This window comes from Cinclus cinclus, chromosome 6 (assembly GCF_963662255.1).
Source record: "Cinclus cinclus chromosome 6, bCinCin1.1, whole genome shotgun sequence".
NCBI classification, from domain to species: Eukaryota; Metazoa; Chordata; class Aves; order Passeriformes; family Cinclidae; genus Cinclus; species Cinclus cinclus.
This window is the reverse complement of record NC_085051.1, coordinates 50,219,275-50,233,288: the sequence shown is the minus strand read 5'-3', so window position 1 is coordinate 50,233,288 and position 14,014 is coordinate 50,219,275. Positions and strand designations below refer to the sequence as shown.

Here is a 14,014-nt window from a genome sequence, read left to right as displayed (position 1 = left end):
CAGAACCATTAGTTCAAGAGATTTATTATGTATATTCTGTAAAAAGCTGTGGCTTCTCCTGTGCATAAGCCCATAGTCTTAGTTGGCTGTAATGGTTTGATTTTTGTCAACTCTCTGCTCAAATAGGTTGCTGAATACCTTTGAAAAAGTGCTTATAACATGCATAAAAGATAAATATTTCATCTGAAGGAAAATACTTTGATGCTCCATGCAATTCTGTAACATTCATAAGGTCCAGTTTTTACCCTATAATTGCCTATCATTATACACAATTTACATATTCAAACATTCTCTACAAACCTTAGTCTAGCATGTTTTTATTACAAATTCAGATCAAGGGAATAACCTTTAACTTCAGAGACAAATGAGACAAATTTACAAGTGCATGTCTGCTGTTTTCTTGTGTTTTATAAATCCCTGCAGACCTGAACACTTTTGCTATACCGCCACTCAGAACAATATACATATATTACTACTTGTTTGTAGTGCTTCGGTAATGAGTCCCCTTTGTATTAGATAACCTATATAATTCAGCATCTAGGCCCTCCATAACGTCAATTATCTCCTCATAGCTAAATGTACATTCCATTAAAACAAGATTTACTGGCTTTACAATACTTCTTAGGCTTGGATGTAGAGATTTTGTGGATTTAAAGAAGCAGAGATGGGAGTTAGCATTTGTTAAAGAAGCAATGAATTAAAACAAAAATGCTATTTTATTTACTAACTATGAATAGGCACCTAATACCCTTAAGAAATAGTTGTAATAAAACAAACAGGAGTACTCCTGGGGGAAAAAAAACAGGAAAATTTGTTTTCACCCTTTAGATTTTTTTTATTGTTTCCTGATTTACTCTTTGTTTTTCCATGATATGACATGGACAATTTCCTTTATGTATCCTTCATTTAATTCCTATTCAGATTACTGAGAATTCTTGACTGTAAGATGAGAAAATAGCACCTTAGAAAAGTCTGTGGGAAAAAAAAAATCCCAGCACTTGCCAGTTTTCAAACAAAACTGCTTACAGGAAACCAATTTAAAGGGAAGCTGCTGGCATATTTCATATGTTGTAGAAAGGACTGACATTATTTCAAATGCATTTGAATACCTTATGCAAAGAAAATGCCTAAAAGTGTCCTAGAGCAGTACAAGGGTTTTTCACGTGTGCTGTAAATGGGATCCTACATATTAAACTACCAGTCACGGGTAGTCCTATGGTCTTTCAATTTCATGAGTGGGTACAGTGCCCCTCTGTATCACCTTCCTCATTCTAGCTGATACTTTTCACTGTTTTATGCAGCAGGTTTGTAAAACATCCATTCAGTCTGCTAGTTGATGTCTTGGGTTCAAAGAAACTATCTAAAAGACACAAAGCTGTTTAGATGCTAAAGGTGGAGTTAGTTGAAACTGTTGTATCACAAAGGGCTAATTTAAAAGTTAACTCATTCACTATTGATCTTTTAATATTGATTTTCCTGTTTGCGCCTTACTTTTCACACTTCTCCTTTCCTCTGGTTTATAAATTGCCTTTGAATTTTAGATTTAACACCAATTAGGGGAAGGTGTTTGGAGACGACAAACATGTTTTTTATCTTCCATTTAAATAGTGCTTCTGGGTAAAAATCCTTGTGTCACAAGTTCCAACTTCTGCAATGCATTTTTCTTTCCTTTTCTGAACTAAGTAAAAGCATTTCTTATACTTCTGTAGGCTGAACATTAACTTCAGTAAGCCAGAAGCTCTTTTAAGGAATGAGAAATTGGACATCCAGAAGGAAGTTGCCCAAAATTCCTATTGACATTTTATACCTAAAATTAAAATATTACTATTTTGTAACACTAGAAGTTAAACTGAGCTGTGCATTTGGTTCATTTATGTGAACTGGCAGTACAGATCTGAGGTATGATTAAGCCTCACAGAAAATGGGACCACTGAACACAAGCTTCAGCCAAAGGTCGCCCATGTCCATTAAGAAGCAGGAAGCATCTGTTTGTGTTATGCATGGCTGTAGTCTGCCTGCAGCCTCCTCCTTTTTTATAAGTATAAATGCCAGAGAGGACATATAATATGCTTCTGGGGAAAGTTCAATGAAAAAACCAAATTAATTTCAACTTGGTATATTCATGTAAGTCTAGTTAAGATCCTTGTTAGTGACAAACTGGTATAGTTTATCTGGAAAAATTTGAAAATGTCTGCTTTGCTGATCATCACAGCTACTTTGAGTTCATAGCAGGGTAATTAAAATCAGAGTTTGGTGAGATGTATCAGCTTGATATCCCTGAGACTTTCAAGGATCCATGCTCTTTCCTCTTGGAATTCTGAAAGGTTGGCTATAGATAGCATGTCAGTCTGACTTCTCAGCTCTGTGATTGGTAATTAATTCATTTGGTTTTCTGCTTATTTAATAAAATAGTTGATTTGATAAAATAGCTATTATTACGAGAGTGATAAACTGATTATTTGCAGGAAAATAGGAAAAAAAACACTGCTGAAAAGGCTTCAGAAAATTAAATAGTTTCCCAAAAGTGGGGTACCACTTAATCTACCAAAACTAGAGCTTGACAGCTGGCTTTAGCGCATGAAGAATCAATACTACGTTGCTAAAAGTAGCATAATATTAATATCTTTTAATATTTGTGTCAACCAGTACTACTGTAAATATTTTCCAACAAGTAGAAAATGCTCTCAAGAAAATTCATATCACTAATCAAAACCAGTGAAGGGAATTATAGGGTCTTGTGGGGTGTGTAGGTTCTCTTGGCATAAAGCTTCTTGCATAATCTCTGTTGAGAACTTGCAGTCTCACTAGTCAAGGTAGAAAGAGGATGGGGAAAGCTGCAAAACATACAGGCAGAGCGTGGGAGAAGAATATTGCATGAAGTCGTGATTTTTATTCTGTTGAAGATGGCACTGGAGGAAATAGGCTATCAAGAGGCAAGGTAGGAAAAGAGAACAGGGCCTTGTATGGGAGGAAATAAGTTTCTGTAGCTGAGAAGTGACACCTCACAATTACTTCTTTCTTTAGATACCCCTGATTTTCCATCCATCTCTTAAAAAGATTTCATTTAATGCTTTCCTGTCACATCCTTTCCTTTCACTGACCTCATACTGAGATTCGCCATTTCCAGATGATGACAGGCTCTGTGGCCCCTCATGCTTGGGCTTTCACACCTAAACTTTCATCTGCTCTTCTTGATTGAGATGCACTTCAGGTTGGCTGAGATTTACAGGAGACAAGGGCTGTTTATCTGAGTGTAGAATTGGAGGTGTGTGGGTTGTGAGACTGCAGGCAACTTGCTAAGTCATAAAATACCAGCTTATCTTCCAATTGACGCTAACTTTATGAACTGTTGGTGATAGTCCCCATAACCCTCAGCAGGATGTGCTGCAAGATTCTCTTGAGCCCTTTCTTTAGATGAGGCAGTATAGGGATGGGTGAACTGTGTTAGCTCTGGGGATGGATAGAGGAATAGTGCTTGATTTTCATCTTCAGTTCTTGCTGCCATCAAAACAGAATTAATATGGAGAGGTGTAAAGAGATATGGGACCTTTGTGTTTGTTGTTTAGAGCTAGTGACTGGCATTGGACTGGCAGTGGTGATTCACACCCAGACTTGGACCCTACTTTACATTTCTGTCTTTTTTATTGAGACTGTTAGTCCTTCTGAAATGGAGGTAGCAGCACCTCCAAACAGCTCAGTGAATGCAGGGAGGGAGGGTAAAGCTCTCAATATTGTGTGTACTCAGGCAATGTTTATTCTATTATAAACATAGGTGAATAAAATTTCTTGCTAACTTGGAAAATTTAAAGTTATAATATGGCTTAAAAAAACCCTTCAGCATAAATACCTATATTAGAGATATTTCTGCAGACTCAATCAAGCACCAAGCATGAACCTATATAGGTCACATAGCAGATCCACACTGCAGACGCCTGAAAAACATTTGGCCCTTGTCTGGGTGATCTGTCAAACCACTTACGGCAATATATTTTTTCACCATGCAACACTAAATCTTTCCAGTATTTAATGCCCTTCTCTTTAATGTCAGCTGGTCTTATAAGGAGACTTGTTAAAATTGTGTTCTAAATTATGGCATTTTAATTTAATAATAATTCAATTAAAGGTGTGTTTTTTATAGAGCATCCACGCTACCTTTATTTGTATTATTAGAGTAACCATCATAATAACAAGGAGTAATTATTTAAATGTTCATTAAAAATCAAGTGGTGGAGAAGAGAGTAATATTGGAGGAAAGATTGTAGGAACCTGATACATGTCTGTTCCTGAATGCTGCAATAAAAGGTGTCCTTTCTTTAAAGCTTGCAAGTTTCTACTTTTCCTGATCTTCTAAAGGTGCAGTAAACCAGCATTAAAATTCCTTAACATTTTTATTGCTGCTCTTGTAACTTTGTAAAATGGAACCAGAAACATTATCTGGAAAGTACTGCTGGAAGAATGGCAGCGGTTATATGGACCTGACTGCAGGTCCTCACTGCAGTCCTGGCAGGGGTTATGGGTGGGTGATTAAAATGAGGGGGAGTTTATTCCCTGTTACAGTTAATGGAATTATTCAGGCATGCTGAGGGGAGGATTCATAAGGCACTGGATGTCACTGTAGCTCAGCAGAAAATAATGAATTCTCAACAGCTCTTATCTCACACTGATTATTGTTTGATGGTATCCAGAATAAGCGAGGATATTTTGAGGGAAATCTTTATCTCCAGGGTAAAGGCGCTCAGCATTCAGGGTATATAGAAAGCTATGCACCAACTGGGCAAGGAAGACCTGCATATCACTAAATGATACAAGTCAGGCTGCAGGGGACAGATAAGTCAGGGATTCAGGCTGACTGGTGCAGTGGGGTGGATGTCTACAGACCCAGTCTAGTCTTGTTCTGACCTGCGTTTTCTCACTGTCCCCTGTAAGGGCAGAATTTTGGAGGCAGGGTCTGAATTCAGCTTTGTTTAGAGATGTTTGTAAAAGAGAAAAAGACTCATTATTGCTTTGACATTTTGAATGGAACATAATCTGTCATGCACTAATCGAGGGAGCACATTTTAATATTTCTAGATAAGACCATCTTTTGTCATAATATGCAGAAAAGGCAACGGTGCTCAATAAGTTCATAGTTTATAATTACCTGCTTTGGGAGAATATACTAGAGAGATTTTTAATCACCCAGGTAAAAATACAGCAAGATCTAATGATTGGGAGTTGAACTCAGCAGCTTGAATTGGAAAGAAGACAGTTTTTTTTTTTTTCATACTGAAAATAGTCAACATGGTCACAGACTACTCCAATACAAAGAGAATTCTACCTCAACATGTCCAAATCAAACTGGGAGAAGGGGGTGCTAAAAGGCATGAAGTGATTCAGCTGCAAATCCTTGGCTTGGATAACAACTGTGAGTTTATTATCCAGACTAACTTGTTTCTTGTGTTTTGCATGTACATCTGGGTAGGACAATATATTAAGATCTTAAATTGCAGGAAGAAAGATTTAGATTAGGCACTTGGGGAATCTGAATGATAGTAAAGGAGAGAAGGAATGAGGTAGACTTTAAAAAGATTGTAGACTCTCCATTTGGTGGCCTTTGAAGCAGGATATTGGAGCAGCTGGCATAGATATGAATAGATTCATAAGTATGGACACAGTGAGAGGACAAAGAGGTAACTAAAAAAGAGTAAGTTTAGATCAGATATTAGGAAAAAATTCTTTATTATGAGGTTGACAAGGCACAGGAGAAGATTACCCAGAAAAGTTATAAATGTCCCATCCCTGGAAGTGTTCAAGGCTAGGCTGGATGGAAGTCTGGGAAACCTAGTGATCTAGTGAAAGGTGTCCATGTCCATGACAGGTGGGCTGGAACTAGATGAACTTTGAGGTCCCTTCCAGTCCAAACCATTTTATGACTCTATTATAGTTTGGGTCAGGAATTGGATGAGGTCAAACCTTAGGGTTTATCCCAGTCCTCTCATTCTTTAATTTCACAATCCCTCCTAGTGTTTAAATGGTGTTTCTGAATACCTGAAATACTATTTCAATAGCTCTTAGTAGGATTCAGCCCTACAAACCTCTGTCATGTCTGAACTGGCATGTTTGACTTTACTGCAAACTGAAAACTACAATTGATTTCTCAGGAGTTGTAACCTGGATGTCTCATGTCTGTGCATACACTGTATCTACCAACTACTGTAAAAATAAAGAATTATACTTCAGCTCTTGGCCCCAAAATTCATGCCTGGTTACAGACTGTAGGATTGAAACCATGTGCAATTCATCGAACAATATTAATGGAGTCTTGGCTTGTGTTTGACTCTAAGCACATGAATAATTTCATCACTATCCAACAGAGCACTTCAGCCTATGCTTAAGTTTCACTGATGTTGATTACTCACATGCTCAAAGTCAAGCACATGCTAAAGTGATAAAGACTGCATATGGCAAAGCCTATATAGCTAGTTGTCATAAAGTGGATATTTAGGCAGACTTCAGTGCAGGTGGCAAGGGATTAAGATAGCTATATATCAAAAGTAGCCTTATAACAAAGACTTTTATAGTGTAGGTGCATTATTAAACACAAGGATCATTCTTGAGCAATACATGGCTGTTTCTGGGCATGTTTAAAATATTTAGCAAGTTCTTGAACATAAAAATGTTCGGAGTGTATCTTCAAAGACTTTTTGACATTGTTCTGTTCTTAAAAGTGAGCATCTACACTGCTCAGGGCAACTTTTAGGCAAGATAACCATGAAGTGATAATATGGTAATTAACTTTTTTTTTAAAACTTTTTTTTCAAACAGGGAGTCTGGGGAGAGTCTTTGAGGGCTGTGAAAATATATATATATAGATATATAGGTACGCACATATGAACATTCATGAATCAGTCAGAGATTGGTAGCCAGGTAGCCTACAGTCAATTTTGCTGTTGTGTTGATGTCTCCTGAAGAGGAACCCTAAGGAACATAAAAGCTAAACAAAACAAACAAGGGAGGGAAGACTTATGAATCTAGCTTATAAATCTTGGGTCACTAGTAGCACTAATTTTGTCTTTTTTTTGAAAGAAAACTAAAAATGTGGGGACTTACTTTTCTCTCTTCAATTTCATGGAGATGATGTTTTGGAGAGAAAGAACAAACTAAAATATCTTAGATCCATGTAACATGCAATAGCAAGCATCCAGCCAGCTGCCATTTTGAGGGTAATTTTTTTAATCAGCCATTTCAGTTTTAGGTTGGCCTTGATCTTCAGCCTGCTCAGGAATTTTTCTTTTTACATATGTGCCTTTTCTGAAGTAAACATGTTGCTGTTGTTGTTGCCTAATACACAGCTGCTTTCTTCCTCCTGTCAGTTCTTGAGCTAAGTAAAGAGAATACAGATACACATACACTCAGTCACTTTATTTTTTTAAAGAAAAAAACCCCACAACAAAAAAAGATTGCATGCTGTGACTTTAAAAATGTAAGAATTGAACAGCTGTGGGTAATAAATCGATTAATTAGAGTGGATAAAGTGAAGGTGAAGGGTGCAGAGCACTCTTTAATTTGAAGATATATGACCTTGTAAGATGCTACACTTCATTTGCTATTAGATCACACTTCGTAAGGGGCTTTATTAAAATCTATTCTAGGGTGATCTGAGGTAAAACATATTTTTTAAAAAAAGCTTTTGACAGAGTATGTTATATACTTTGGTCTGCTTCAGTGATTTCTGTCACTTTTTATACTACACATGTTGCTGTGCAAGAAAAGTTAAAGGTCTAGACATTTTCATCATATTTCTGTAAGAAACAGATATTTAAATATTTGAAGTAATAATGGGAGCATTTACTGTTGCTTTGGCTGCAAAGCTGACATAAAACTTCCCAACTACCTCTGTGGGGAGTCGATTTTTAAGGGGTAATGTATCAGTTCCTTTCCATGTTTGTATGTGGCTTTCATTAATGTCAATAGCATTTACAGGCACTTTTTTCCAAGCCAAGGGCAGTTCCCAAACTTGCTTTTTTTTCCAGTGGTAATTGTTAGAAATTAATCAAAGCAACTGTGTCTGGCCCATACAGACACAGAGTGTGGGGCCAGGGCATGGGGGTCACATCATGGAGGCAGAAATGTCCACTGTGTTTTGTACACTTTTTATTGGTTGTGAAGAGACAGCTTTACTGAAATAGCAGTTTGAAGCTGCTATCCACAGCAATTGCCCTACTAAATCAATAAGTGCAAGAAGAGTTGCACTGCATTTATCACCTACCTTTGTAAATAAGTCTTAATCTGATACATGCTTTTTCCTTTATGCTGTTATGGATGTATATTGGTTGATAAGATTAAATAAACTGACAGGCTGATAGATAGGCAGATAATCTTCTAGCCTCCTTGTGTAAGGCTTTGTAGGTTTTGTTAGCAGCAGTCATTCCTGCAACAGCAAGAAGAGGGGAATTCAATCAGCTTCTCTTGGTGTGCATAAGTTTAATATTTTTTTTTTTTGGTCTGCTATGAGTCATTCTTCTTTACAAGGTAGTTTTGATAATATGGTTCTGTTCTCTTTATAAACTCTTTCATTTTCAAGCTTATGCAACAGGCTTTTGGGAATGGCAGCCCCCTGTCTAGAAAGGGTCTCTTAGTTCAGCTTTGGATTTGAGCTCCTGTGGAGAAGCTGAATCAGGCATTGCTTGGGTCCTGGTTCCATCATGGGTCAGGCAGGAAGCTTGGTTCAAGCTTGAACTTTCAGGAAGTTTAGTGCCTTTAGGTTCAGTGGGGCCATTGCTAGACAAAACACATGCTAACACAAACAAACAAGCAAGAACGAAATTAACTTTAGATTTTCCAAAATGGGCAGGTTTTTTTTCAGGAAGCCTCCCGCTCATTCAAAAACAAACAACAAAAGAAATTCTGGATCATGATTTTGAAGTTGACACATATTTATTAATTTATCAGAATCTTGCAGAGGCATTGAAAAAAGGAGTGGGGGCAAGGAGGGAAGTGCTTTTTGCAGATAGCACCTAGTTTATATTGTGCCCAGGACCGGAATTTTCCAGCTAGCAAAATCATGACTGTGATGCAGACTTGTCCACACCTGTCCTTTATGTAAAGCTGAATCAAGGTTAAAGGAATGCTTTCCACCTTTATGCAGTTGTTCCAAGAGGCTAGAAAAGCAAACAGAACAATATTTTTGGCTCTGGTGAACATTTCTGCATTGGAGGACAGGCTCAGGCTCAGAAATTCTTGGGACCCAGTTCAAGCACGGCCCGACATTTGTTACTGTTAATTGCAACTGTGCTGTCGGCTTTGATTACCGGATGTTTCATTTGAGTGGCTTCTTGGTGTTTTGGCAAAAAGAACGTCAAAGTGGTTTATGCAAGGGTATGTTTTCCAAGCTCCTGTTGACTTGAATAGGACTTTTGTGGCTAAATATCTACATAGTATTTTAAAAATGGAAGTGCTGGCATGACTTAAGCGTGTATAAATTAAATTCAGCAAGATCTCAAGGGACTGCTTCATGAAGAATATAAAATGATAGAGTGAAAATGATACTGAAGGTCCTTACAGGTACATTGTAAAACCTACCACACTGCATTTTTCTTGTTTTTTTGTCCGTAGTCATAAATCCCTTGAAATAAATTCCTCTTTGTGGAATAAACACATGAAAGGATTTGGATCCTTACACGTCATAAAAGAAGGTTTTATTTGCAAATTAGAGGATGTAAATGTATATAGCACAAATGCGTATGTGTGATATTTGTCATACATGTTAAGTGAATAAGTGTGGTGAGTAAACGTGCTGTTCAACAATTTATATCAGTCAATACGTTGCAATTAAATCCTTCTTTCAGAAATGCCAAGGAGGAAATGTGTTAGCAAAATAAAGTGAATGCCAACTGCATTTTAATGTTCTCCGCTGTATTATTTTTTAAGTGTTCTTTCTGTTTTTTCTTTTATAGGTAAAGATGAGCCTTCAAGCTATATTTGCACAACATGCAAGCAGCCTTTTAATAGTGCTTGGTTCTTGCTTCAGCATGCCCAGAACACACATGGATTCCGCATCTACCTGGAAACAAGCCCTTCAAACAGTTCCCTTACTCCACGCATCACCATCCCTCCTCCTCTGGGACCGGAGACTGTTGCACAGTCCCCGCTGATGAATTTTCTTGGAGACAACAACCCTTTCAACCTTTTGCGCATGACAGGACCCATCTTGCGTGAACACCCTGGCTTTGGTGAGGGTCGGCTCCCAAACACGCCTCCGCTGTTCAGCCCACCGCCTCGTCATCATCTGGATCCACATCGCCTTAGTGCCGAAGAAATGGGGTTAGTCGCCCAGCATCCCAGTGCCTTTGACAGAGTTATGCGTTTAAACCCCATGGCAATTGAGTCCCCAGCGATGGATTTCTCCAGAAGGCTTCGAGAGCTGGCAGGAAACAGTTCCACTCCTCCGCCAGTCTCACCCAGTCGCACCAACCCTATGCATCGTCTGTTGAATCCTTTCCAGCCGAGCCCTAAATCACCTTTTTTGAGCACCCCGCCACTGCCCCCCATGCCCCCCAGCAGCACTACGCCTCCCCAGCCTCAGGCCAAGAGCAAGTCCTGTGAATTTTGTGGGAAAACTTTCAAGTTCCAGAGTAACCTTATTGTGCACCGGCGCAGTCACACAGGAGAAAAGCCCTACAAGTGTCAGCTCTGTGACCATGCTTGCTCTCAGGCCAGCAAGCTAAAACGCCACATGAAAACGCATATGCATAAAGCTGGCTCCATGACAGGCAGGTCAGATGATGGCTTGTCCACCACTAGTTCCCCCGAGCCAGGCACAAGTGAGCTCACTGGAGAAGGACTGAAATCCAGTGAGGCAGATTTCAGGAATGAGAGCGATCCTTCTCTGGGCCATGACAACGAAGAAGAGGAAGAGGAGGAGGAGGAGGAAGAGGAGCTTGAAAATGAGAGCCGACCAGAGTCAAGCTTTAGTATGGACTCAGAGCTGAGTCGCAACCGAGAAAATGGCTCCAAGTCGCTGCCAGATGAGAAATCCCTCGTCCTGGGAAAAGTCATCGAGAATGTAAGTCTAGGTGCCATTCAGCAATATAATGACATGTTAGCTGAGAAACAGAAGAGGAGTAGCTTCATGAAAAGGTCCTCTGACCAGCGAGACTTGTGTCCTCGAGATCTCTGTCAGAGAGATCCGGGCGACGAAGACTCAGTGGTAGGAGAGCTGGACCGCACTGAGGAAGGTACGGTCAATGGAAGAAACTTTGGCCCGGGTGAACCTTTCCCAAACTTGTTCCCCCGCAAGCCAACACCTATCACGAGCCCCAGTTTAAACAATTCCTCTAAAAGAATAAAGGTAGAGAAAGATTTGGACTTGCCACCAGCAACGATAATACCTTCTGAAAACGTTTACTCCCAGTGGCTGGTAGGATATGCAGCATCGCGGCACTTCATGAAGGATCCGTTCCTCGGATTCACAGACTCCCGACAATCCCCCTTCGCGACCTCTTCCGAGCACTCGTCGGAGAACGGGAGCCTGCGTTTCTCCACTCCGCCAGGGGACATGCTGGATGGGGGGCTCTCAGGGCGCAGTGGCACGGCGAGCGGAGGCAGCACCCCCCACATCAGTGGACCCGGCCCCGGGCGACCCAGTTCGAAGGAAGGACGCAGGAGCGATACATGTGAGTACTGTGGCAAGGTCTTTAAGAACTGCAGCAATTTGACGGTACACCGTCGGAGCCACACTGGAGAGCGGCCTTACAAATGTGAGCTCTGCAACTATGCATGTGCCCAGAGCAGTAAGCTGACGCGCCATATGAAAACGCATGGCCAGATAGGGAAGGAGGTCTACCGCTGCGACATTTGCCAGATGCCCTTCAGTGTTTACAGCACCCTGGAGAAACACATGAAAAAGTGGCATGGAGAACATTTGCTGACAAATGACGTCAAAATTGAGCAGGCAGAAAGAAGCTAAGGCCCCCCCCCCCCCCCCCATCCCCCCAATCCCCTCCTGCCCCCACCTCCGCTAGGTTAAATTTCAGGGGTCTAGGTAACATTTTATTTGTACAGTTTAACTATTGCCAACTGAGAAAAGATGACCTAACTTGCCTCCATAAACATAACTTAGCATAACTATGTTAAGGTGCCAGACTTTGGCACTTAAATATAACCTGTGTCTACAAAGTTCTATTAAACCCGAGGGTTGATTAAGGCAGTAAAAATTGTGGAGCCTTTTAACTGTGCAATAATTTCTGTATTTATTGGGTTTTTGTAATTTTTTGGCATGTGCAGGTACTTTTTTTTTATTTTTCTGTTTAAATTTCTCTTAAAATTTTGTTGGGTATCCCTTTTTAATTTTACCCAGTCGTAGCCTGAGATTACTTGCATTGTAGGAGAGAAACATATCTTTTAAAAATTATAATTTTTGGGCCGCTGCTTTGTTGAAATTTAAGCTAAGTGTGTGTAATTTCTTGTGAAGAAGCCAGCATTTGAACTCAATTCTCTCTCTCTCTTTCTTTCTTTCTTTCTTTCTTTCTTTCTTTCTTTCTTTCTTTCTTTCTTTCTTTCTTTCTTTCTTTCTTTCTTTCTTTCTTTCTTTCTTTCTTTCTTTCTTTCTTTCTTTCTTTCTTTCTTTCTTTCTTTCTTTCTTTCTTTCTTTCTTTCTTTCTTTCTTTCTTTCTTTCTTTCTTTCTTTCTTTCTTTCTTTCTTTCTTTCTTTCTTTCTTTCTTTCTTTCTTTCTTTCTTTCTTTCTTTCTTTCTCTATCTTTCTTTCTCTTTCCCTTCCTTCCTTCCTTCCTTCCTTCCTTCCTTCCTTCCTTCCTTCCTTCCTTCCTTCCTTTTCTTTCCTCTTGTTAAATAACCTTGAAGATTAGGGAAAACAAAATTGTACAGCGGATAACAATCTTTAAAATTAGCACTTTCTTTTGAAATTGGATCAAATATGTAGCACTGACAATGTCGCTGAAGATAGAGGCCTTTTCTAGATGGATTTCAGCACTAAAGTTATGGCAACAAAATAGACAGATGCAGAAGGCTGCTACACTCAAAACCCAGAAACATTCTTAATTGTGCATTGCTATCAGATAGTTTCTTCTTGTTAAAAGCTATGGCAACATAATGATGCCAGTTTGTCACTTTCTGGAGTGTTTTTTCCTCCTTCTTCCCCTCCTGTGACTATTCCCAGAGACAATAAAAGTACATCTTGAGCATTTTAATATTATTTTCAAACCTCAGAGGAGCCAAATGCCATATTTTAATTTTTTTTCTTTTAAAACCACAAAATCATAAATTTGACTTTAGGACATCTACTTTAGTCCATATTTACTGTAGTTGATTACTAGAAGATAGGAAAGTGTGAATTTCTCAATGAAAAGCCTCAATTCCTAAGCATTATGAATAGAATTACTAGAACCATCTTAGATGCTGTACAGTGATGTTATTATAAAGAAGGGAAAAAAAATTCTGGTTGATTTACTTGTCTCGGCAAGATTCTGCTCCTACTGAAGTTGGTAAGATGTTTTCCAACTTAATTAGGAACAGACTGAAATTGTATTCAGATAAAAGCATAACGACAGAGAAAAATTAAAGCAAAAAAAAAATGCACCTGCTCTACTTTCAAATTCCAAAATTTTAAAAGCCTTTTTCAACTAATATTAGCAAACAGTAGACAATTATGGTTAGAGATTTAATTATGTTGACCCGCACTTTAAATCTTTTGTTTGTGGTTAAGAGAAAAATGGCTTCTCAACAAGAAATTACATCATATTCTACTTGGCCCAAAGGTGGGTTAAACTGTAAGGGAACAGCTGAGATTAAGTGTCAGTGTTGCTAAGCATGGCATTCACAATACTGGCACTATAAAGAAAAATAAATAAAAATAATTTATTGGACAGTTTTTCTACTGCCATTCAATTTGACGTGAGTGCCTTGAAAACTGATCTTCCTATTTGAGTCTCTTGAGACAAATGCAAAATGTTTTTGTGAAAGGGAAAGACTTTTAAAGAAAAAAAAGTAAAACAAGAAAAGTACATTCTTTAGAAA

The 14,014-nt window shown here is 38.9% G+C and overlaps 1 protein-coding gene across 4 annotated transcripts in view; it reads left to right on the top strand.

Moving 5' to 3' along the window:
* Window positions 1–11,947, top strand: part of BCL11B (BCL11 transcription factor B) — a 90,523-nt gene extending 78,576 nt beyond the window's left edge. For all 4 annotated transcript variants that reach the window (XM_062495577.1, XM_062495575.1, XM_062495576.1 and 1 more), the window contains one exon: window positions 9,936–11,947. In XM_062495577.1, the coding sequence (XP_062351561.1) occupies window positions 9,936–11,947 (2,012 nt within the window). The remainder of the gene's footprint in view (window positions 1–9,935) is intronic.
* Window positions 11,948–14,014: the final 2,067 nt, after the last annotated feature.